At 46.1% G+C, this 25,821-nt stretch overlaps 1 protein-coding gene across 1 annotated transcript in view; it reads right to left on the bottom strand.

Annotated features, from left to right (window-relative positions):
- The window catches only part of LOC127006122 (amyloid-beta-like protein), a 95,672-nt gene extending 74,007 nt beyond the window's left edge, over nucleotides 1–21,665 (bottom strand). The window contains exon 1 of the mRNA XM_050875639.1: nucleotides 21,500–21,665. Within this exon, the coding sequence (XP_050731596.1) occupies nucleotides 21,500–21,574 (75 nt within the window). The 5' untranslated portion in view covers nucleotides 21,575–21,665. The remainder of the gene's footprint in view (nucleotides 1–21,499) is intronic.
- Nucleotides 21,666–25,821: the final 4,156 nt, after the last annotated feature.

Raw genomic sequence — 25,821 nt, 5'->3', positions numbered from 1 at the left:
CTAGGTGGAGCTGACGGCCTCCATGAGAGAGAGAGAGAGAGAGAGAGAGAGAGAGAGAGAGAGAGAGAGAGAGAGAGAGAGAGAGAGAGCGTTCCACTCCTCTTGAGATCAAGTGATGGTTAATTGCACGACTTCAGACAATAGCGACCTAATCAAAACAAACCGGCACATCACACAACGTTTATCAGCAAAAAGGATCTGTCTGGACGGTAAGCCCATGGAAGGGAATGAAAGAGGATGAGTAATAGCGGGCTTCTCTCTTGTTCTACTTCAAAGGCCACACAACACCTACCGGTAAAAGAAAAGAAAAAAAAAATGCTGATGCTGATTCACCTTCACTCTTCAGTCAGTCCGCAGCTGTTCAACACAATAATCTATTACGTGGATGTCATAGGTGATTTTGGTTCAGCTGATCAACACATTGATCTGCTCAATAGCAACTTACAAGGGCAAAATATTAAAGAAAACAGAAAAAGAGTAAATGCGTAGTGGCGGCAAGTGTTCCCTTTATGTTTAACAAGGCCCTCTTTCATTCTATTATAACGAAAATTATCATCAGCCAGCTTTAGAACACTGCAAGAAGGTCTTTCTCAACGGTTTCCACTTCTCTGTCTAATGTTTGTGTGCTCAATCTGAATCGGTGTAATCGATCATGACGCCGAAAAAAAAGTTATAATTTGATCACTTACTTCACTCTAATGTTTCTTCGATTCTGCTCCTAACTAACGGGGAGCGCTCCGGAACATTCTCTACATACGGCTTTCTGTCCGATGAGTGTACTGTACACTATAACGCCCCGGCAAAGGATGAAATTTTATATCTCCCTCTGGCCTGTCCTGCGTTCTCCGAGTGGTCAAATCTTCCCGCTATAGTAACACACGTCAGGCTATCACCAACGCGTCACCAACCGACCAGGAACTAATGTCCTCGCCTGGCCAGTCCTCACCAGCAGAGCGGAACATGGAGTCAAGGGTCACACGGCGGGTCAGAGTATCCCGCGGTGCCTCTGCCGCCCACGTGCTGCTGCCGGACGCTGTTAAAGATGACGTCACTGAGCGGAGGCATCGGTCAAGGACCCGCAGTCGATCCGCAGACAACTGGATCGAGCAAAAAAACTAAGAAGCCCAAGGAATTCAGATTGAGCACACAGACATTAGACAGAGAAGTGGAAACCGTTGAGAAAGACCTTCTTGCAGTGTTCTAAGGCTGGCTGATGATAATTTTCGTTATAATGGAATGAAAAAGCGCCTTGTTAAATATAAAGGGAACACTTGCCGCCACTACGCATTTACTTTTTTTCTGTTTTCTATAATATTTTGCCATTGTAATAAGGCTTATATCAATTATTTGTGTTTTAATATTATGCTAATGGATGAGAAATAAATGATGCATAAAAACGTAACCTGGTAACTTGAAATCGCCATTGTCATATTTTCCTTCTAAAGTCTGATGCATACCCAATAACAAGGTACAAGTCAACTGATAAGTTACATACAGCAATCCCGGTGATTTAGGACCGTCAGTGTTTTTGTCTTCTAAAACTTTATTTTTTTTTAATTCAGTAACCGCGTTTAAATACTACTCCTGCTGACACTGCCTTTCAGTGGAACCCCTTCAAAGGTTACGTAAGCGAGGCAAAGTACGTCACCGTTGAAATTCAAAGGTCAACCCCTTCCGTAAGCCTTTGGACGAGGGCTTCTTTTGGCCTCGATTTTTTCGGGTCGTGTCAGGTCACGGCACAGTGGGTTAAGCGGGGGCGTCTGGTGGAGGACACTCGATGAAAAGACCTCGACAAGAACATCAAGAGCCGAGAGGAGACGCGACTCGGAGGGATTATGCCAGGGGTGAAAGGGAGGTGTGTGTGTGTGTGTGTGTGTGTGTGTGTGTGTGTGTGTGTGTGTGTGTGTGTGTGTGTGCGTGCGCGCGCGCGCATTCGCCCCTGTACACCTTCGCCCCCTAACAACAGTGAGTATCACCCCCATCCCCCTCGCTCCCCGTGCAGCGCAATTTCTCGGGTGAGAAGAGGCCTCCTATTTCGTGAAGAGGACGCCTGAAGAGGGGGAAGAAGATGTGGGCGGAGGAGGACGACGACGAGGAGGAGGATGAGGAGGATGGATCTCTCCTTGACCTGAGCAGGGTAGGAAGATAAAGGGGGAAGGAGAAAATCTTCCTTAGCCTCTTTCAGTCCTCCTTGACACGAGGAACAAAGCGCTTCCCCCTGCCCTCCCAACACTCCCACTACAGAAGGCCTCGGCAACTGGAAGAAAATTTGGTCCACCGGTACATCCGAAGAGGATACAGACATCCCATGGAAAACAGATGTAAGCGCGTGTGTAAAAATATATCTTAGACGAAGAACACATTCCTGTCTATTCATTTCAGCGTGATGGATTAGCTATCGCTGCCCCGCTTATCCCGGCTGATGGTGGTCACTGGCCGACTTGATGTTAAAGCTCTGCAGTTCCTGCCCCTCAGCGACGCGTGTGTCTGGCGGTCCCTGGGCGGGAATTGTCTGTTCGTCACTCTGAATGGACTGCAGGAACAGGCATGATTACCTTCACTAACACGAAGGTAGAAGCCTCGTCTATCATAAGCAGTCAGTGTTAAACGAGGCGTGTCACCTGAGAACACTGCCGCCACTCAATACAACAAAGGGCATATGGTGGGAGGCAACGCCATACGTACGAGGGGTCATGTGACAAGAGGTGGTGGTGGTGGTGGTATCCATGCAACCCTGCTGGCCCCCCACCAACCCCTACTATGGAGCGGCTTTACCCTCAGCTCTTGTGGGATACTCAGCGTTGATAGTTTCTATAAACCATTGGAATAAGGAAATAAGCATATGGAACACAAATAAAAAGCAGATTTTCAAGCCCTGCTCAGTCAACTGTCCTCCAGTAAAAAAAAAAAAAAAAAAAAAAAAAAAAAAAAAAAAAAATATGATAAGTGTGGTGCGTGAAAATAAAACAATGCCCAGTTCTTGCGGCCCTGGCCCAGCTGCCTTACCCCCGTCCCCAATCACCACTGCACCAAATGGAGTAGGAAAAACAAAAGGTCAGACCCTCGGGGCATCACAGATGACGCAAAGGTTTCGTGCTGCTGAAGCCCCGGACACTGGGCACACCAGAAAGAGGAAGAGTTTGTTATGGGGGAGAGGGTAATGAGGAGGAGGGAAAGGGGCGGTGAGGGTCATGCAGGAGGTGCCGGCATTTTCTACTCCCCACCTACACCTTCACCACCATCACCACTTTGCTACCGTTATAACAGAAGGCAAATGTGTGTGTGTGTGTGTGTGTGTGTGTGTGTGTGTGTGTGTGTGTGTGTGTGTGTGTCTCTCTCTCTCTCTCTCTCTCTGATGGGTTAAAAATTGTTGCTAACGTCAATACCCAGACCCCGCCACCGCCGCCACCACGTCCACGACTGCCGCAGAAGCCGCCAGAGTGGTCATCAGCCCCCGCAACACATGCAGATTACATTCAGGCCTCGCCCCCCCCCCCCCTTTCCTTGTCCTGGAGCCATCGACCAATCCTACTTTCCCCGCCCCAGACCCCTCACTACGACACCAATGACCCCAGCACCCACCCACTGCCCACGACTTCACCACGTGCCCCCATCGCTAGGCCGAGGCGCAAGGCATGACACCATCACATGACATTTAGCGTTCTTGTGGTATTCCGAGAGAGAGAGAGAGAGAGAGAGAGAGAGAGAGAGAGAGAGAGAGAGAGAGAGAGAGAGAGAGAGAGAAACGTGTAACACTCGCCCCTTTACCTCCAATGACGCTTAGCACTGCATTGCTCCGAACGAAACCCCGCACCAGTCAATGTAAGGGCGCACCTCCCCCCTTGCCCCCTTCTCGCCCCGCCCCGCCCCGCTCCGCCAGCCCCGAGGACCCAGCCAACCTTGTGGGGCTTCGAGCTGCCATCCACTCGCGGGGACAGAGGTGGCGGGGTGGGGCGGGGCGGGGTGACGTGCGGGAGGAGAGGGAAAAAGGTGATATACCATTCCAGCAACTAGTGTTTAAACAATACGAAAAAACAAAAAAACGCTTTGCTTCCTCCCGTCAGCCATCCAGTGAAGCCGACATGACGTAAGCACTGACCGGGAAGGGAGTGAGGGGGCGCGAGGGGGGAAGGAGGGATGGGCGGATGAGTCAGCAGAGGGAGGGAAGGAAGGGGCAAGGAGGCGGCTGGGAGGGTCGGGGGTATCGATCAGGCTGCACCAACTTTACTAAGACACAACACCACCACCACCAGCGTACGAAGCGGTGGTAGAACGGCCGGTGTGTCAGCTTGCTTCTTCACCTTGGGGCCGCGACGCCTCAGCCGATCCCTCGCCCTGTCCCACCCCTGAACCTTCACCCCTCCCTCAGGCTGTGTGTGTGTGTGTGTGTGTGTGTGTGTGTGTGTGTGTGTGTGTGTGTAGAGAGAGAGAGAGAGAGAGAGAGAGAGAGAGGGGGGGGCGGTAAGTATTCTGATGTGTGTAGGGAGACAGCAAGGAACGAGGCCGATGCAAGGACCAGCACTCTCTCTCTCTCTCTCTCTCTCTCTCTCTTTTAAGTTGAAGTTTTAACACACAAATCCAATATTTATACAGATCCTAGTCAAGTGTGTGTGTGTGTGTGTGTGTGTGTGTGTGTGTGTGTGTGTGTGTGTGTGTGTGTGTGTGTGTTGAACACCGGATGTATCCATGTTTAAGTGACCGTAAATGAAAAAAAAACATTGAAGTGTTTTATTTTATGAGATGCACAAAGGAAGAAAAAAAAATGAGAGCAGAGGGGGGAGCGGGAGGAGACGGAGGTGGAGGCGGAGGCGGGGACACAGAAAAGGGAAGCAGCTGGATCAATAATTGAGCGAGGGAGGCCCCATCCAGCACTCTCCCTTATCTACAGCCTCGCCTAACAACCTGCCCTGAGCCAGGCCCAACGCGTTGGCGCGCGCGCACGTACACACACACACACACACACACACACACACACACACACACACACACACACACCATGAAATCCGGAGCCCCATAGTCCGTACTTTTCAGCAGCAGTGACTTCGTGGACACTATCTATTCATGTATAGAAGCCATTGATCGGAGGCCCCAAGGCACCTCACCGTGTTGGCCTCTTCCTCGAGGCAGGCCGTCACCATATACCACCGGTAAAACACTCTTACCCCACGACCCTCCGAGGTCACTCCTTCCACATGCAAGAGCGAAGGGGGATGGGCCAGTAGTTCCCCTGCGGCCATCAGCAAACACCCTCCCGCCCTGACACGCGGCACAAGTGCTGGGGACGGGTCTCAACGAGCAGGTGACATCCCTCTCGTTTAGTGCGACCTCCCTTAGTTGTCTCCTACATCATCACCAGTGATTGTAACCGTCCGCGGGGTGTGACTGATGACAAATCATCTAACTCTCCACCGCCCTTGCGTGTTGCAGCGCCGTGATTTAATTCTTCAGGACAAGTGTCGAGCTACGTGGTCACTCCTTCCTTCGTCTTTCCCCGTTCACTTGACCCTACCACGGCGAGATCCTCCGCACTATCACCGATCTTATAACACAATGTTCCCTTTGCCCCCAGTCACACAGCATCTTCCGTGTGTTTTCGATCACGACGCCAGGCAGGTCTCGAACACTACCGATCTCCGAACACCACTTCATTTTCCCTTACGTTTCTTCGATAACATAGTAACGCTCCGGCAACCCCTAGACGACATAAATGAAAAGCTGACCCGCGTCCGCCTGGCGATACCGATTTCTCAAGATACAATTGTGTTGACTCCGGGCACGGAAAAAACACTGACCAGCCCCCTTAGCCATGGCCGCGGACAGGCGTTATCTGCTGACTTTCATATACATCGTGACATTTATCAGCTTTTATGGCGTCAGCTGTCCTCTACTGAGGCGGTGGGTGGTGGTGGAGGGAGGGCAGCCTCCAGGTCACCACTAGTCTAAGAACAATGAGCAAGCAGCCTTATGGAAGCATCAAAAGTTTGGCCACCTACATTTTTTGTATTACAAGTGCAAAAAGAAAATGAAAACACCAGAGCAAGAAATGTGTAACTAGCTGACTTGCAGACGGTGGTAGGCGGTGCGCATTTTTAGGTTCCGATAATATTTCTATTACTCACAAAGCCCTGACCGCCACACACTCACCGGTAGATCCTGATGAAACGTGGTTAGAGGCGACCCAGATGTCTTTAGCTCCTGAAACTTGTGTGTAATAATAGTAATAGAATAAATTAAAAGTATAAATCATGATGATGATGATAATAATAATAATAATAATAATTAATGGTGTATTCGGTATTGGCAGCCGTTAATTTGATAATCTAATTTAAAAATAAATAAACTCTTTTTTGCAAACAAAAAGTAATACCAAATGAAGGGGGTTAGGAACTGGTGTTAAGCCCCTAAGATATTAGTAGAAAGGTGGTGCTGATGGTGCTGGGGGTCGAGGTGGTGGTGATGATAGTGATGTTGGAGGTGGTGGTGTGTGTGTGTGTGTGTGTGTGTGTGTGTGTGTGTGTGTGTGTGTCGAAAAACAGCACCAGAACTTACTAATGCTTCACCTTCTTTGTCTCAAAAAAATATGAACGTCTATATGGCAAGGGACTGAGCTCACTCGCGACACCTTTGCCTCATGGACTAACCCTCACCAGGCGACCTCAGTTCGCCAGCCACTCCATGACTCAATTAGCCAAGGGAGAGATGATCTCAATCTCTCATTATGAGGTTGCTCCGACTGTTACGGGGTGAGACAGATAAATCTCTCTCTCTCTCTCTCTCTCTCTCTCTCTCTCTCTCTCTCTCTCTCACACACACACACACACACACACACACCGGTCGTTTTGCATGTTGAGCATCTCGGCGCCTAACAATATGACGGAGCGACATTTTTATTATTGGCTTCTAATTATATTATCATTCTCACACGTCGGCGGAGATCAAAGAATCGTCAACTCCCTTTGGTTGGCGAGGCCGAAAAGTAATCAATGCGTTTCATATTTATAGATGGCGTGAATATTACTTTTCATGTGTACGCGCTGCATGATTCGGTGACAGATTTTAATATTTTATGGCAGGAAAATGTGATTATGTGCAATTATTAACAGGAAGTGGGAGTTATTAATATTATTATTACCTATATTGTTGTTGTTATTATTTTATTAGGGTTTCTTTCTGGTGAGTGACAAATACAAACAGCAAAATGAGCGAAAAAAAAGAACGGGAAAGTGAACTGATAGAGAACAGAATAAAAATAAAGCGTAGCATGTGATGTACAATGATGTGGTATGTTGCGCTGTGGTGACATGGGTGCTGTGTGCTTATCAGGGTCGCGGAGGGGATAATGATGCTGGGGTGTGTGGATGAAGTATGATGGTGCAAGAGGAAGAGGCCATGGCGAATGAATGTGGCTTTAGCTCCTGCGGTGAGATACGGAGCAGTAGTGTGGCGGCGTGACGGTGACATCTTGGTGTGGTGGTGGTGGAGTGTTGTGTTGTGCGGAGTCAGGGGTGGAATGAAACTTATTGTGGCGTGGTGAAGCGAGGATGTGCCGAGTGAACTTTACTGCTGTGTGCGGGGGGGGAGGGGGGGAGCAGAAGCAAAAGAAACGCCGCAGGAAGTGTGTGCGTGACTGGATTGCTTCAGTTGCTTCGGGGAGTCGTGAGAGAAACAGGGAGTGGCTGGAAGAGAGAGAGAGAGAGAGAGAGAGAGAGAGAGAGAGAGAGAGAGAGAGAGAGAGAGAGAGAATCCTGTTTAAACCATAGCTAGAAAGGTAAAAAGACCAGCAGACGGCTAAGCGGATGAGAAAGACAGACGGGCAGACATTACAAAATCACACACACACACACACACACACACACACACACACACACACACACACACGAGGACAAATTCCTTATTAAAATAATGAAATGCAAATCGTACAGCGCCCCTAATGCGGATGGCTTTCATAATCCCCGGAAGTTGAAAAGCTTTGAAAATGTATAATGGTATGGACGAGGAAGGAAGGAGGAAGAGGAGGAGGAGGAGAAGAAATAGAAGGAAAGAAGGGAGGAGGAGGAGCTCAGGCAGCAGCAGCGTCCCAGATCAATATCAACAGTGAAGGGCGCGGCTCCCAAGACTATGACCGGACCACACACACACACACACACACACACACACTTTAGGTGTGGTGTCTATATACGTGGGGTGTTTTCTAATCAACTGTGGAATTGTAGCTACTCTCTCTCTCTCTCTCTCTCTCTCTCTCTCTCTCTCTCTCTCTCTCTCTCTCGCTAATTATCTTTACTGCAGCGGTTTTTCCTGTGTGTATGTGTAAGGAGAATGCCTGCGGGCCGGATCAAAGGACACAACACTTCTGCGTCAGTGCGTTTGTCAGGATAACCGGTGAGCCAAAACAGCTAGCGGGGCTCTTACTGTGCTGCCTCTACCACCGCGGCTTCGAGATGTCTTGCGTGTGGTAGGGGAGATGGGGGGGCGGGGCCAAGCAGGGTGAGGGGAAACAAGACACGTGTGGCTAAGGCAACGACCAAACCCCTCTCTCTCTCTCTCTCTCTCTCTCTCTCTCTCTAATTATCTTTACTGCAGCGGTTTTTCCCTGTATGTGTGTGTGTGTGTGTGTGTGTGTGTGTATCGGAGAGAGAGAGAGAGAGAGAGAGAGAGAGAGAGAGGGTCGTTGCCTTAGCCACACGTGTCTTGTTTCCCCTCACCCTGCTTGGCCCCGCCCCCCCATCTCCCCTACCACACGCAAGACATCGCGGAGCCGCGGTGGTAGAGGCAGCACAGTAAGAGCCCCGCTAGCTGTTTTGGCTCAGCGGGTTATCCTGACAAACGCACCGACGCAGAAGTGTTGTGTCCTTTGATCCGGCCCGCAGGCATTCTCCTTACACCTAAATGGCCCGACCTGATGCGGCGCCGCTGGCGACGACAAATATATTCTCTCTCTCTCTCTCTCTCTCTCTCTCTCTCTCTCTCTCTCTCTCTCTCTCTCTCTCTCTCTCTCTCTTGTATGCTATGCCTAGTGCCAAAGTTATGAAGAACATGTACCAAGTTTCCTAATCCTCCGTTTACTAATCTCAAGCGTTGCTAGACGAAGCTGCTCCACGCTAAGAGAACAAGAATTCAACTGGAGGGGGACAACGGCAACAAGGGTTGATCTCCTTCCATCACGAGCAGAAGTTGGTTAAGATCGAAGATTTACTCATCATAGTTTTGTCAGAGAAATGATGTATCGGTGAAATTTTCTGAGAATTGATAAATATAGAACATAAAATTCTCATGACTGAGAAACTTCGTATTTTCATACAACGGAACTGTAATGAGTATTATATTATTGGCTAAGTGTGAGGAGGATGAGCAAGTTTATTCTTATATATTTAACAAAGAAGTGTACATATTTATTTGCAAATGTTAAGCATTAAGTGAAATTGCACAATATCATGTCTATTATTATTGATTTTGTTTTAGGATCACGGGCTTCACGGCGCCTTCCCTCTATCTATGGATCCCTTTCTATTCCCTCTATATATTAAGATGAACTGAAAATATTCTGACGTCGGGCGAGAGGTCATGCGAAGAAGCAACATGTTCTGTTTAGTCTGTGTTGGGCATCCTGTGCACTGCAAAGGATGTGCTCGCGCCAAGGTCTGTTTACAAGCAGGCCTTCAAAGAGCTCGTTCAAAGGCTCCCGTGACGTCATCACAAACACGCGCTCACGACGACGACGAGACTACAAAATATGTAGCGGTCTATAATTACTTTGAATGACGCTCGAGTCAATAGTTAATGGTATTATCGCAAGATAAATACGACCATTTACTGTGGAAGCTGATATCAACACTCACATTTCTTACCATACATAAACATAACGTAAATGTATCCACTCAAGTTCCTGTGGTATAAATAGTTCTAGTAATGTAATCACCAGAATCAGGCCACAAGACAGAATGAATCATTTTTTTTTTATATCATTACTGTCTTATTACTAGTGGGGAGGAAGTTTAATGTTTTCGTCGTTGTTCAAGTGTTTGTCTCTGTCCGTCTGTTGCCAGACTCTTTTCTCCCCTTCCCTCCCCCTTCTCTCTCTCTCTCTCTCTCTCTCTCTCTCTCTCATTCTGCAAAAGTAAAAGGTCTTCCAAGTTTTAATACACGATCTTTGTGATTAGAAGGCATACGATATAAATATGGTTAGCTGATGGAAGCCTTCTTTCTAAATTAATTACCGTATTTTCACTATATATGGTAAAAATATGATGAAAGCTTCCTCTCAGTCTGAAGCACCACAACCGGTTGCTTCATCTTTACGTTTCATCTGTGGTGGAAGTGCAATTTATGTAGACTCGTCAGGCTGCGGCCTCGGTGGGAACGTACCTTGTGTGAAAACCACTTCCCCGGGAAACAACGTATTGACAACACAGTACAGGAACAAAAAACACCTGATTCATCTTGCGACTCAAAAAAACTTGTCTCTTGGTATCACTCAAGGTATTGAGGGCAACCAAACAAACAAGTTGACGTCATTACATATCATAAAATATTTTACGTTTTTTTAAAAAGGTTATTATTTACGATGCAGTAAGTATATACATAGATCTCAAAGCCAAACAAGCAAATAATTCGTCAACATTCAAACACTACTACGGTTTTATAAATTTCATGATGAACCGCATGAAGGTGCGTTTTTATTTGCTTCCGCACCGGAGCCTCCCCGAATATTCCTCTGGAAACACGGGAGCCACCGAGGTAAAAATGATGAGCATCCCTGATCAAGGTTATTTAGCGTTGAGCGTGAAGAGGGCGCTTCAATTTAATAGCAAATGATCTAATAACGATAAAAAATAACCGAATTTATTATTACTTTTAATCATTAAATCACTCCTATCATTGCTGTAACAGTAAGACCCCTCCGGACATGAACAACACAACGATCACAATCGTTTGATAATGAAGGAAATACTCATCATAACACTAAATTACAGATAAGGACGAGAAATTTGCTCTCTCTCTCTCTCTCTCTCTCTCTCTCTCTCTCTCTCTCTCTCTCCAGGCAGAGGGCGCGGCACACGTTACCCTGGGTGCCGGCATTCCAGTCACGCTCAACAAAGTGTGGCCGCGGCCCCGCCTGGACCCTGCCGGCAGGAAGGCCTTGGCGGCGGCGGTCAATAAGCCACCAAACTTCACCCTTTCAAAGGTTAATACACGACCGGAAAAATGTTTCATTAAAAGTTTCATACCAAAAGCGGGTAAGATCCAATGATTAAACATGCATTAGTTACTTATCAAATATACAACAAAGAGGTAAATGTCGTATAACGAGGAGGAAAATGTTGGCTGATTCCGGCAAGGCAAGGCACGGACAGGGAGGGAGCATTAAGCCAAGGTGGAGATGAACTTTGTGACCGCGACGCAGGAGTGACGTCACTGTGCTGCTAATCACCGCCTCTGCAACACGGCAGGCGGGAGGCACCATGGCAATGTGCCTGCCTCGCCACACACACACACACACACACTAATGGCCTCTACTACCCCAGCATCCCTGTTCTGTGTGCCCCACGTCACTGCACACGTCGTGAAAGGATAGGCGGGAAGCAATCTGCCCCTGATACTAATGGGCAAGGATGGGGGCAGCGGTGAGGGGGTGCTGCCTGCCCCCCTTAAAGATCGTTCCCTCCCTCCTCCGCTCTGGCCGCGGGGTCCTGCCATTCACGACTCAAGGTCCCGGAGCCAGACTCTTGCGGCCCAGAACAAAAGCAGCTCAGGAAAATTACAAAAATACATTAACAAATAACCCTCGTTTTATATATATATATATATATATATATATATATATATATATATATATATATATATATATATATATATATATATATATATATATATATACACACACACACACCTTGAAATTCTGGCTTAAGTTGCGTCATTTAATACATGAGGGGTGGTTCACGAGTCCGTTGTCACTGACTTTTTAAAGCCCGCCATTGACAGTGTAGAAACAGGAAACATTCACATAGATTGTATGCCACACCGGCCTGCCAATAACCCAGACTCTCAACCACGCCTACACGCAACCTGTCAATACGACTGTGTGTGTGTGTGTGTGTGTGTGTGTGTGTGTGTGTGTGTGTGTGTGTGTGTGTGTGTGTGTGTGTGTGTGTGTGTGTGTGTGTGTGTGTGTGTGTGTGTGTGTGTGTGTGTCGACCGCTCAATGAGGCTCCCATGTAAATAAAACGCGTTTGCAGTTCCCTAATTTGCTCCCCAACGTGAGTATAATAAGGTGCGTGCTACACTGCGCGGATGAGGAGGAAGGAAGGGAATGGACAGGGAGAGGGGATGGAAGAAGGGAATGAGGAGGAAAATTAAGTGTAGGAGAGAGAGAGAGAGAGAGAGAGAGAGAGAGAGAGAGAGAGAGAGAGAGAGAGAGAGAGAGAGTTGGCCTAATGCCTTGCTCGTAGGTTAGCACAAAACGAGGTGACTCCGAGGCAAGCCTCAGCAAGCAGTCCTTCCAGCAGTAAGGTCGATGGTGAGGAGGAGGAGGAGGAGGAGAAGAGGATGGGAGACAGGGTGAGGAGGGTACTGAGAAGAGATTCTTAGATTCTTAGGCGAGGCTGCTTGCCTTTGTGATTCAATCTATTCGTCAGTGACTCCGGTGACCTCCAGAACAGATTGAAGAACTTGTTGCACGCATGTACGGGAACGTTTAATTCAGGCCTGTCACGAGATTGTAATGGTCAATGCGAACTAAAAATAAATGTTTGATGGTAGGTTCTTCCAATAACAAATGCCTGTGTTCCAGAAAGAAAAACAAACAAACTAGTGTATCCATCTCCTCGCTCGAATCGCAATTTTCAGTTATCAGTTAGTTTGGAGCAATATATAAACTTGGAATAATTAACGTTATCAAACTGGTTCAGGGCTCTTGAAGACCTGTGTCGAATCTCCCTGTACTCATCTCTTTTCAAATGCAAAGACGTCGAGTCGTTTAAGTCGTTCTTCATACGGTTGTGCCCTCAGTCATGGCATTGCTTTCGTGGCGCGTCGGTGTACTCTTTCAAGTAATTCGATGTCCTTTGACGAGCCACGAAGATGATACCATCGTTGTGGGTATACCCGTAAGAAGGACGACTCAAGCTATTCAACCATTTTGAGATGGAAGGGGAAAAGTGAAGGGTGCGAGTAAGCGCAAGGTTAGGATGAGAAGGGAGGGGAATCCATGAAAAAGGTAAAACAGGGAAATGCTAGTAGGTGGATAGCAGGCAGGGTATACGAAATGGGTAAAAGTGTAGCATAAACAACGTGTGGAGGGGAGGAGATAGGAAGTCAGGCCGTAAATTAGGGGAAGAAAGGGTGGGGGAGAAAACGACGGTGCTTGAGGGAATTAAGGGAAGAGCGGTTTGCTATTATTATAATTATTATATAATTATTATCATTGTTAGACAAACGTAAGGATATATGCTAAAATGATAGTGACTCATGATCTATTATATTAATTAATATTTTCATTATCATCGTTATTATTACCATCACGGCTAATACCACAACCAACCCTTATATAGATCTTGACCACAACCATCCCGTCACAATGATTATTGTCGTCGACATAATTTAACGAGAGAGAGAGAGAGAGAGAGAGAGAGAGAGAGAGAGAGAGAGAGAGAGAGAGAGAGAGAGAGAGAGAGAGAGAGAGAGAGAGAGAGAGAGAGAGAGAGAGAGAATATCAAAGGCTGACTTTTGGGAAGGCATTTTCTACCCATGAGGTTCATCATAACCACCAGTGCGTTCCAGAGGAGGCGGCGCAGGAGGAATGGTGGCGAGTGATAAGGAGGCCTCAGAGGAGAGCAGATGAGAGAGGAGGAGAGGATGGAGAAAAGACAAAACTAGGACAAGGTGATCAAGGAAGAGGAGGAGGAGGCAGTAGGAGATGAAGAAAAAAAGAAAAGAAATAGGAAGACCAGGAGAAGGGGGCGTGTTGGAGACAATGGCTCAATGAGAGGTGGAGAGACACTGAGAGGTTTACCCCTTCCCCCCTCGCCTCCCTCACCCCCCGCCTCCATTGTTAGCCTTTTTCTGAAGCAGACTCTTTCCCGACACACCTTTCACTTCGCTGCACCATCACCCGGAGAGGAGGAGGAGGAAAGGGGGGAGAAAATAAAAAAGAAACATTCTGGAAAATACACACACACACACACACACACAAAGGTTACGGCGTACACCAGAGGGTTGCCTGCCGCCATGAAGACTTACTTGACAATTTTGCATCAAGTGACCCGTGATTAGCCGAGTATTGATCAAGCCTCTCTCTCTCTCTCTCTCTCTCTCTCTCTCTCTCTCTCTCTTGCCTCGTGTCAGCGCCGCACCCCCCTTCTCCCCTGATCAAGAGGCACCTCCCCTTTGAGTCTGGTATTGTTGTTGGTAATGCTGCTGCTTCTGCCCCCCCTCCCCCACCCCCGCCCCCATGGCCAGCCCTCCTTTTTTGCCTTCCTGAGCCCCCATGCCCACCCCCTTCCTCGGTCAAGGTGAAAACACTTAATTAGCGACACGGTGCACGTTCTACTCTAGATCTAATTCGATAGGCACAAAGAGAGAGAGAGAGAGAGAGAGAGAGAGAGAGAGAGAGAGAGAGAGAGAGAGAGAGAGAGAGAGAGAGAGAGAGCTTGGGTGATATTTTTTTTGTGTGTGTGCATCTTACAAAACTCAAGATTATCTAGTAGTAGTAGTAGTAGGCATAACAATAAAAACAAATATATAAAACGTTTTCACCAAGTTAACAAATGCTACAGACAGAAGTAGAACAAACGTAGTGAATGAGAAAAGTTTGGAGATAAAATACCAAGCGGACTCCACATGACGGCCTTACAACACTGAACATCCCGATTGAAATGGTTACCCTTGCCGTCCTGAAATTTCATCTCATCACGTCATGTAACGCGCAGGTCTTGGAGCGATGATTTCCTTCTCGTCTCTCAATTCCACTCGCCCGTGCAGCGCCATCCAGTCTGTGTGTGTGTGTGTGTGTGTGTGTGTGTGTGTGTTAATTAACCTTATCATTCCGCACACGCCTTAACACTGTCAGGTATAGTTAACGACATAAATAGTACGTTTTGGAAGCGTCATATATATATATATATATATATATATATATATATATATATATATATATATATATATATATATATATATATATATACAATTATCATCTTATACCTCCAACGACTACTACTACTATTACGCAACTATCCCTTTCTGCACCTCCTCCAATCAGAGCCAAACACGCACTCAAAGGAAGCGGAGGAGAGGCGGATAAAATAACAGAAAAGAGTAGGCGGCGGGGAATGAAGAAAAGGGAACAGAGTAAGCAGAGATGGGGAAAGGGAGTAACCCAACCCCTGCAACAGCCATCTATATAAATCTACATGAATGCAATGGCCAGAAGAGCGAGGGAGGGAGCGTGGGGTCAGTGTGGGCTGTGTACACTACTCCGATTTGCATCAAAGTGTATGCAGTAATGGACCGAGCGTATGTGTGTGCCTGTGTGTGTGTGTGTGTGTGTGTGTGTGTGTGTGTGTGTGTGTGTGTGTGTGTGTGTGTGTGTGTGTGTGTATGTATGTATGTATGTATGTATGTATATGTGTGTGTGTGTGTGTGTGTGTGTGTGTGTGTGTGTGTGTGTGTGTGTGTGTGTAGCAGCAAAAGTAGTAGTAGTAGTAGAAGTAGTGGTGAAAGTGTACACAGATTCATCATTCATCGAGAGGCGGATGCTTTGTAACACTCTTCTCCACCCTACATGTCGCCATATCCTTGGTCACTCGCTCTCATGAACTGATCACACCTGAGAGTAGCACACAGTACATCATTCCATCCCGCCATACCCATTCCGACGGTCCAGCCAGCCAGCTATACGTACAAGACACACAGCGCACCCATGACGACACCCAAGCACCGCCCTGAACCCTTAGCGGCTTAGCCTAACATCCCGCTAGGTCAGGTCTCTTCTTCCTCTAGCATTTGCACGGAGCTCGGCGGTGACGACACAACAATAGCCACACCAGGAACAAGGAAGTCCTAATACGGAATGTAAGCAGTGTGGTGCTGAACTTGACTCGCAGCATCCGAAGGTCAGCCAGGTGGGTGGTTCAGTAGAGAAACCTACCTACCTGCCTGCCCAGAGCAGACCCGCACCCACTCCTGCAACACACACACACACACACACGAAAATAAAAGTCATTGAGGCAACCCCAGCAAGAAATGAGAGCGAGGCGTGCTCCAACATTATACACGATTCACTAGCCGCCACCACAAAGACCACCACCACCACGCTGCTCCTTTCTTTCCTCTTCCTAGCAAACTTCCTCGACTATATTTCCTTCCTTCTTTCCTCCACCACAACCTCGAGCTTGAATCGGTGCCAGCAAGCAAGCCACCCAGGCCGTCACCCCCCCCTCCCCCCCACCAAAGCTATGCAGAGCCAACTAACTAACAAACGCCCCACCACCACCCTCATGACAGGGGCCGTAATGAAGTGTCTGCACTCAACACAATCACCGGCAGACAACTTCATTAACACACCATCTCATTCCCCACACTTATTACCAAGTCTCGATCTCGCGAGGCACCCGTTCCCTTCCTCCCTCCTACCCTCATCCCCTCGCACGTCGCTAGTCACTCCTCCCCCCATCTATCCATTCCTTCCCTGCCATCCGCCCCACCGCACACCACAGCGTCTTCTCCCACCTTGCTGATCGCTCCAATTCTAGTTGGCAATGAGCCAGCAAGCCAGTCTATACTTGGGACTGAAACTTAGCCGAAAGCTACAAACAAAACAAAAATGCAATTAATGAAGTCTGATGTCATGACGCACTAAATGCAAAAAAAAAATGTTTAGCTAGTAATCAATTTACAACGATAAAGGGGAAGTAAGTCCATAAAGCAGAAGTGAGCTCACCAGTGTTTTACGCATCACCTATCAGTATTTTCCGGTTTTCCCTTTCTTAAGTGCTTTCTTATACCTAAAAACCTTATGCTAGTAGGGTAAGTAATGATAAAATTATGCTCTACCGTCTATGCCACAAAAACCTACACCATCAAGGGTTTACAATTAACTTTGCACAGTGAAGGGAAGGAGTTGTTGCAGCAAGTTCTGAGTATGGATGAGACAGCAAGGCGACGCTACGGGGAGGGAATGTGAGGATGGGGGGGTCGGGGCCTGCAGACTGCTGGCACACTCATCGGTCTGTCCTCGCCGTCCACGCAGCCTTCCTCCGACTCTCTTTTCAACGTTCGAACGCAATGTTATGCAAATTCCACACATTGATCCCCTAATTTAAGAGCACAGCTGTTTGATAATTGCTACTTCTCACAGCCAAACACACCCTGGCATGCACAAAACATTGCGCGTTACCATAAGACACGTCCCGCGGCACACACCCCGCACAGCCCAGTAGGACAGCCACGGTACCGGCAAGGGCGGGGCTGGAAGAGTGCCGGCGCCCCCCAGTGCCACGCCGCCTAATACACTGCTCCCTGCCACTGTCTCCTAAATCTGGTGGGAAGCGTGATAAGGGCGTCTCACAGGCCCATGTAAATAGCCTCTCGGGTGTAACTCAGCGGGTCTTCATGGATTCTTGCAGCACCAACTTCTCTATCAATGGCTGCTCGTGTGCAGGTGGCGGCCATTATCAGGGAGCTGCTGCATAATTCAGGCGGGAGTCACTCGCTTACCGCCACGTCGTTGCGTCGTGACGGCACTAACCATGCTGTTCACCCACACCAAAAGTTCTGGCCCCAACTGGAATGGCCCTGCTCTAGACGAACGCTACGCTCACTAATAGATTCGAGCATTTTTAGGTGCAGTATTGCCTCGTCTTTCCAAATAAGTTATTTCCCTACACTGGCCAAGTTCTGTGATCAGGTTGGCCAAACATACAAAAAATCAATCACAGAAACAACGTCATCCGCCGGTCAGCCTAGCACTGCAGCACACCGCTCACCCGCATAACGCACATACGTCACGCTCGCCGGCTCTATTTTAATGATCTGACGTGAGGTTTGGGTCTTTGTTTCTTGCAGCATGAGGTGAGTTCCGCAAAACTGTCTTCTGTATCAACTGGCACGTGGCGGTCAATTCCTTTCCTCTACATTTTTTATTTAAACTTCAGATCGTTCTTCACACATGTTGTTCGAAAGGGGAAGAATTCCTGGTGTGCAATCATTAGCAACCATCACTTAAGTTATCACGATCCTACAAAAACGCTAATGAAGCTTTTAAGGTGTCTGTTTGGACATCTAGACGTTATCAATCCACTATCACCTCTTCGCTATACTAAGCTGTTCTTTAAAATCATTAGAAAATTTAGTTTGATTATATATTTATCAAGATTCAATGCCATCAATAGTCAAAGTAAAGCGAAGGGCGATGAACCGACAACACACTACAAAGGAAGACGCCCACGGTACACTATGAAGTACAGAATAAAACACAAACAATGTCATTTTGCGCATCATGTATCCTGATCCAGAAAACATGTATTTGGAAGAGTATGTTATATTCTTCAGAGTTCTGCATTGATGTTGAAAGATATTTTTAAAACTAAAACTATGGCTACTTGCGTCGTCTCGCAAGAACTTTATATATAGTAATTTGTTTTACTATCCCAAGGACCTGCCTTTAAAGGACCAGGAGTCATGATAAAAACTTTTCCGCATTTCTCTTACATTTCCAACACCTATTCTGCGGCGCACATCTTAATGATCTTGCCATAGACTCCAGCAGTTTGCCTCATCAACTAATAGTTTCCTAATGCCATACCAACAAAACAAATTGGTTCTGAGAAAACGCACACACAGAAAAATACAGAAAACCATAATAAATACTTTAGAATGGTATTATCATAGTCTATATTTTTTTTTTGTGTACAAGGCACAGCTACCTACTATCAAAACCATCTTGAGATATTTTAAGAAAAACAAGAGATCATAAAACTTCTGGCACGGAATTGTCTGCCAGACATTAGTGCTGTGGCCATCATCACAAACAAATGTTGCGTTGAGTGAATTTTGCCCTGATAAACTCTTGTAATTTGGTGACCAATACTGACAGTGGCCACCCACCAAAGAGCAACCGCACACACTTTTCTCTAAGGGTGTTTACGTAGGGAGGCGGTGGCTGATTGGTCAGCGTACGGGCATGGTGAGCCGGAGGACCTAGATTCGAGTCCCGCCGATACACGCTGACAATTTTCAACCATTGCCGAGTGGCGGAAGATTACCCACATGCTGCCCAGATCTTCAATCAGCTCTAACTTCAGTGACCTCGGTCAAGTAAAGCATATATCACGGCAGCCACTAAAAATAAAATTCGCCTGCGCCACAAAGCAGCTGGGGTCGTAACATTATCTGTACTCTCTCTCTCTCTCTGACAAAGAGCGGTTACTGTTCCCCGAGCAAGGAGGATCGAAGTATGTAGTGTGTGAGGTCCATGGAGGTAGAATACCTCCATGGTGAGGTCCAAGCTTTGCTCGCTGACCGGCTAACAAGCTCTAAAGCTCTCTCCGTGAGGGAAAAGGTGGTAATCATGAGTCCAGCACGTAATCAGTGAGTGGACTACACACACACACACACACACATGACGCGCGCACACACACACACATATATATATATATATATATATATCGATATATATATATATATATATAGATCTATATCTATATATATAGAGATATATATATCTATATATAGTGCCCTATCACTTTAACTACATGAGCTATGCTTACAGTCTTATACTGATGCCCAATACAAATGTTTCCATTCGTTCCAAACTATACATACTTCTCCCCTTCCATTTCTAGCAATACGTTTCCTCATTCCCATCCTTCCTCTCTGAAATAATGCAAAACTCTCCTCCTTGCACTTTAAAATAAAAAGCCTTCTTCTGGCATTTATTTACCTTGCTGACAAACTGATCCCCGCTATGTACTTGTCAATTTTCCAAAAGATCTCGGTATGCTGTGCATGATCACCTCTGCTTACATACACGTTTTCAACATACAAATCACCAGTGTTCTTCTTAATCCATACTTTCAATGTGCAATAAACACTGTGATACTAATAACTTACCTCCTGACAAATTATTTTTTCATAAATACATTAGCTTGCAACTATTCCCATTCGATTTTCAACAAAATGAGGATTTTGCCACTAAATATAATAATGGGGCATCAAGCATTTATTTTTACCATAGACAGCATTCACTAACTATAATTTAAGATTTATATGAACTAAACAAAGGTAACATCTCGACTACTGGTATTTTTTCACATAATTCTCAATATAAGACAGCAGATAAATAAAATGTAGCAGAAACCTCCTCAGCTCAGTCTACTGGGAGGAACTTTTTCCCCTTTACCCTTCTAAGATATCTACCTCGTTATCATAACCTCCATTTGAAGGGTTTCTTCCCTAGAGCCACACCCTCTTTGGTAACTAAGCTGTCCCATCATGACATCCTGGCTACCGGGCTATCTAGAGCATGATTTAACATTCTAACAACCTACAGTCTATAATTCAGGGAGGGGCTTTGTCTTCCTAAATTTATTATATTATTTATTTTCTCATAAAAAATCGCATCATTAATAAATTAATACTGAAAAGATTTTTTTCCGTAACGTTTACCAATCCAACACAGCTACATAGTATTCACCCTTGTCACAACTGTTGCCTTCTCCAAGTCGGCAAAAAAACGTACCGTCATGACAAAATAATTAATTTGCATTTCCATGTACAAAAACGTTGGGGCGACAAAAGACCAATGCAACACTTTATGGGCTAAAACTGAATAATAATGCATTCTATGTCATCAATGTCATTAATCAATGATGTATAAACTATAGAGGGTGCCATCCTTGTACCGTCCTGAGACTCTAAGTTGTATTAAAATCAAATCAGACTTCAAGAATTTCCGTCCTAAGCTTTCTTGGGTGTCATTTTATACCCTTGCCCTTCCATTGTTCAGTTCTGCTTCGTTCTCTCAAAGGGCAGGTGGCTGCCGGAGGTGTGAGGCGATTGTTTACCCAATACCAACATTTCGCACACTGGCTCATTGTTTTTCCACTTAGAAGTGTCCCAGGGACCAGGACAACCCTAGGCGAGGGTGAGCCAGGGCAGGTGGGCACCCAAGGAACACAGGTGAGACGGCGGACACGGCGGCGTTGCCCACACCAGGTGGTGTTCAAGTTACCAGCCATTGTTTTGACATATCATTCTGTTCCTGGCATTGCCCGTGCCCCGCCCTGTGCTGCCCTGGCCCGAACCCGCCAAAGGATACACGTTCCCCCACATCTCCACCTTCCACGGGACACAACTGACCGAAAATGTACAGTTAAAAGGAATCGATGAGGGCGCCATCAACACTGCCTTGCCCAGCCCAGCACACCTCAGGGATGTGGCTCCTCGTATCACCACCCCGTGCAGCACCCAACACACCAACACACAGCACTGCTCATAGCCTTACCTCGACATATCCGGCAGCAAAGGAAGACGCCCACAGTACACTATGAAGTACAGAATAAAACACAAACAATGTCATTTTGCCCAGACCGCCGACGTCCTCACTCTCCAAAGGTTCACGATCTACTGACTGCTCGAGATCGTCTCCCAGGATACTGGAACCTTGTTTATCCGCAGAGCCTCCCTCGTACGCACGGCGCAGAAATGTCGTTTGTCCACTTGACAGCAACATATAACTGACTGCGTATCATTTCAATACTGCTGAATTTTTCGTTAATACTTAACAATCTTATCCAGAAAAGAACTGGGAGTTTAATGTAAAATATTTTCATATCGTACATGGGAGCGTGCAGGTGACCTTTGGTAGTTCCGTACAGGAAGTTTCATCAGTCTGAAAAGTATGTAATTATTATCTTACTTTATCTTGGGATTCCACAACACGCTAACTATAACGCTATATTGATTCAATCTCTTTAACAAAGGCGATTATAAAGTGAAATACATGTGAATTTGGTTACTAAAATTTCAACTCGTCTTATCATCGTGCATCTGGCAAAGGTGGGTGTTGGCCCACTGCTCCTGCGCGGTCAATACAGGCTTCAGAAAGGCGCTATAGCTATTGATCGATTGTCTCTTTTAGCTGTCTTGCAGTCAGTTCTTGGGAGAAATATATGACTCAACTTACATATCGTTCTTGCAAAGTGCCTTGATCATTCTCCATATCAGTATTACGTTGGACACCCTCTGCCAACTACCTGAAGAAATCTATGACCATCCAGGCCGGTGGGCCATACCCTTTCATCCTAACTAAATTACTTAGCTTACAAGAAAAAGGCACAAGAGGCAAAAAGACCAGTATTACTGCATTCCTCTAATCAATTATTCAGTCATCCTCAATACTCTCTCTCTCTCTCTCTCTATATATATATATATATATATATATATATATATATATATATATATATATATATATATATATATATATATATATATATATATATATATATATTCTTGCCACCAGTTTGTCATCTCGTCTGTCTCGTCTGCCTGTCAATTTATGGATTTCTACTGATGAAGACATAACCTCCCGTCTTTCTGGTGCCCGCTGCGCTGTACCTACTGGATCCTGATAGTCTTCAGGAGTTCATGACGTGAATTTCAAGGCCCTTGGAGGGGGCAGGGGGGACAAGAACGGGCGCCGCCCTCATTCGTGCCCATCCCTGTACCGCGGCCGTCAGGGGGCGGCACCCCGAGGTAGACAGCATGAGGTGGTGCCGGCCAGTGCTCGTCGTGACACCTCCCGGCGGGCACTGACAGGGCTGTGAGGCCCTGCTGTATGTTAATATGTGTGTGTGTGTGTGTGTGTGTGTGTGTTTTATATATATATATATATATATATATATATATATATATATATATATATATATATATATATATATATATATATATATACACACACACACATACGAACATATGAACAGAAGAACGTAAGGAGTCTGCAAGAGGCCGGTTGGCCTATACAAGGCAGCTCCTGTAATCCTAACCCACCCTACCTCACTATCCATGATTTTATCCAACCTCTTCTTGAATGTATCTATGTTATTGGCACCCACAACATGGCTGCCAAGCCTGTTCCATTCATCCTCCACTCTATTGGCAAACCAATTCTTGGCTATGTCTTTGTTGAATCTGAATTTATCTAACTTAAAACCATTGCTACGTGTCCTACTTGGTTCTTTTACAAACCAAACCCTACTGACATCCCCTTTATTGATTTATTGATTTATTGACTTCGATCAGGTCTCCTAGCAACCTTCGCCTTTCTAGAGAGTGTAAATTTAAAGGCTTCAGTCTGTCCTCATAAGGCAAGTTTCTCACCCCCTGAGTCATCTCTGTCATCCTCTTCTGTACAGATTCTAACATCTTGATATCCATTCTATAGTAGGGTGACCAGAACTGAACTGCATAATCGAGATGATATATATATATATATATATATATATATATATATATATATATATATATATATATAGATATATATATATATATATATATATATATATACACACGGCCTGATCACGAAGTGGACTCGCTTTCGCCAGCAGGTACCCTCACGACGTGAGCAAGTGCTCATTATTGTCGATCTCTGGGTACTGCCAGGACCTCACACACCACACATACCATCCCCCTTGCTCAAGGGGGGGCAGTAACCACTCCTAGTCAACGGATAGAACCCGGCCTGAGCGGGGCTCTAACCGATTGAGTTACCGGAGTGTGTGTGTGTGTGTGTGTGTGTGTGTGTGTAGCGCTGGTATGCTTTCTTGAAGGGACCTTATGGACGGCCCCAGCCCGTTCGTGGCGCAGGCTAACTTTTATCTATAGTGGCTGCCGTGATGTATAACTCTTGCTTGGCCCATGCTGCCCCCGGTACTCCTCTTGACCGAAGTCGCTGAAGTTTATGTTGGTTTAAGATCCGGACAGCAAATGGGTAATCTTCCGTTACTCGGCGATGACTTGAAAAATCAGCGTGTTTCGGTGGGACTCGAACCTAGTCCACGCAAGGTCCTTGGGCTCACCACGCCCGCACGCTAAGCATTCTGCCATCGCCTCCCCGTGTGTGTGTGTGTGTGTGTGTGTGTGTGTGTGTGTGTGTGTGTGTAAACTTTTTCTGGTCATTTTGGGATGGGGACAGCCAGTACCCCGCCATGCAAGCTTAGAGTATTGTGGTGGTGGGATAATCTTTGTCTGGCTATTACAGTACTACTAACTGGATAAGCCACCACACCCCACCCCGTCTTCACTTCAAAACACTCAAGTCACCAAGTGCAATTAGTCAGTGGACCACTAATCCTTACAGACATCCCAAGGAGTCGCAAAAAAGAAACATCCAAGAGTGCCTCAGGGTGCCCTGTCGAAATTTACGTCGGACTCTAATAACATAACTCTCCCTGTCTCTCCTCAGAAGAGTTCTATGCATACGTGAAAGATCCCTGTTTTCGTCCAGATTCCCTAGAAGCCTAGGGGCGCGACTCTTATTGATATTCTCCAACATCTCCCTGGAGACAAAACCACTCACTGCTCGCGGGCACTCTCCATTGCACTCATTGCAGCTTGGAGAGTTTCACGCTTGAGAAAATTCCACACTTCTACAGAGCCCCTTGGGCGTCGACCACAGTAAACTGATTTTGAGAATTTCATTGCATACTTATGAGCACATGGCAAGCTTTTCAGTTTCTCAAGATAAAACACAGTTGTATGATTACATCTTAAAATCATGCTTAATCAGTCATGAACCTTGAATGTTAAAGCAACAAGTCTAAAGCCCCTCCACATTGTGCCGACTCGGGGCCACGACAATCCAGCGACTTTTGGATTTGACAAGTCTGCTCCCCCTAGGGATGCATTTATTTGTCATTGTCAACTTTAAATCTACTACTGTTACTGAGAGCTATCTATGAGTTTTGTAAGTCTCCATGGATCTCGTACCAGAATCAAGTTTTTTTTCTGAATTTTGCAACATTAAAATGATTGATAATTCCATGTTTATGGTATTTGAGACCAGAGATGCGCCTGTTGATTAAGTTTAGCAATGCTGTAGGTGCAGGGCTGGGTTAGGAAATTCTCTACATCCTCATAAGTACTGATTGGAGGATCATCAGCTGTACGTGGCAGTTAGGGGATCCCGCTTCGATGGTAACGTATAATTTTGGCTCTTTTAATACGTAGCGAAGGAACAATATATAACTCATATTAATAGACTTCAGTTACAAAAAGACATTTATTAGAGACACATGAGAGAACTGGTTAACAAATAGGGAAATGGATAAGTGAAGCAGACTTAGCCGTCATGTTGTCAGTGCAAACACAACTGACGCTCTCAAGAGGAGATAAGGTAAATACTTGGATGGGGATGGAATATGACCAGTGAGGGATACACAGGAGCTACCTTGCGTGGGTCGAATAACCTTCTGATGACTCTTTTGTCAGAGAGAGAGAGAGAGAGAGAGAGAGAGAGAGAGAGAGAGAGAGAGAGAGATTAACATAGATTTACATAGAAAATCAGACCACACAGACCCCATGGTCCAGACTTGGTGGTCTGTCCTTAAACCTAAGTGATTTTACATTAATCAGAAGACTCCAAAACGTTGCATTTCTACTCTAGTCAATATTACGTTGAAGGAAGTGACGGTCGAGCTTATTTTTGAAGGAGTCAATCGTGTTGCACTGGACCACTGATGGTGGAAGCTTATTCCATTCTCGCACTACAACGTTGGTGAAGAAAAATTTGGTGCAGTCTGAATTTACTTGTCTACATCTGAGTTTTAC

Source organism: Eriocheir sinensis, chromosome 32 (assembly GCF_024679095.1).
Source record: "Eriocheir sinensis breed Jianghai 21 chromosome 32, ASM2467909v1, whole genome shotgun sequence".
In the NCBI taxonomy this organism is placed as follows: domain Eukaryota; kingdom Metazoa; phylum Arthropoda; class Malacostraca; order Decapoda; family Varunidae; genus Eriocheir; species Eriocheir sinensis.
This window is presented reverse-complemented; position numbering and strand designations above follow the sequence as displayed.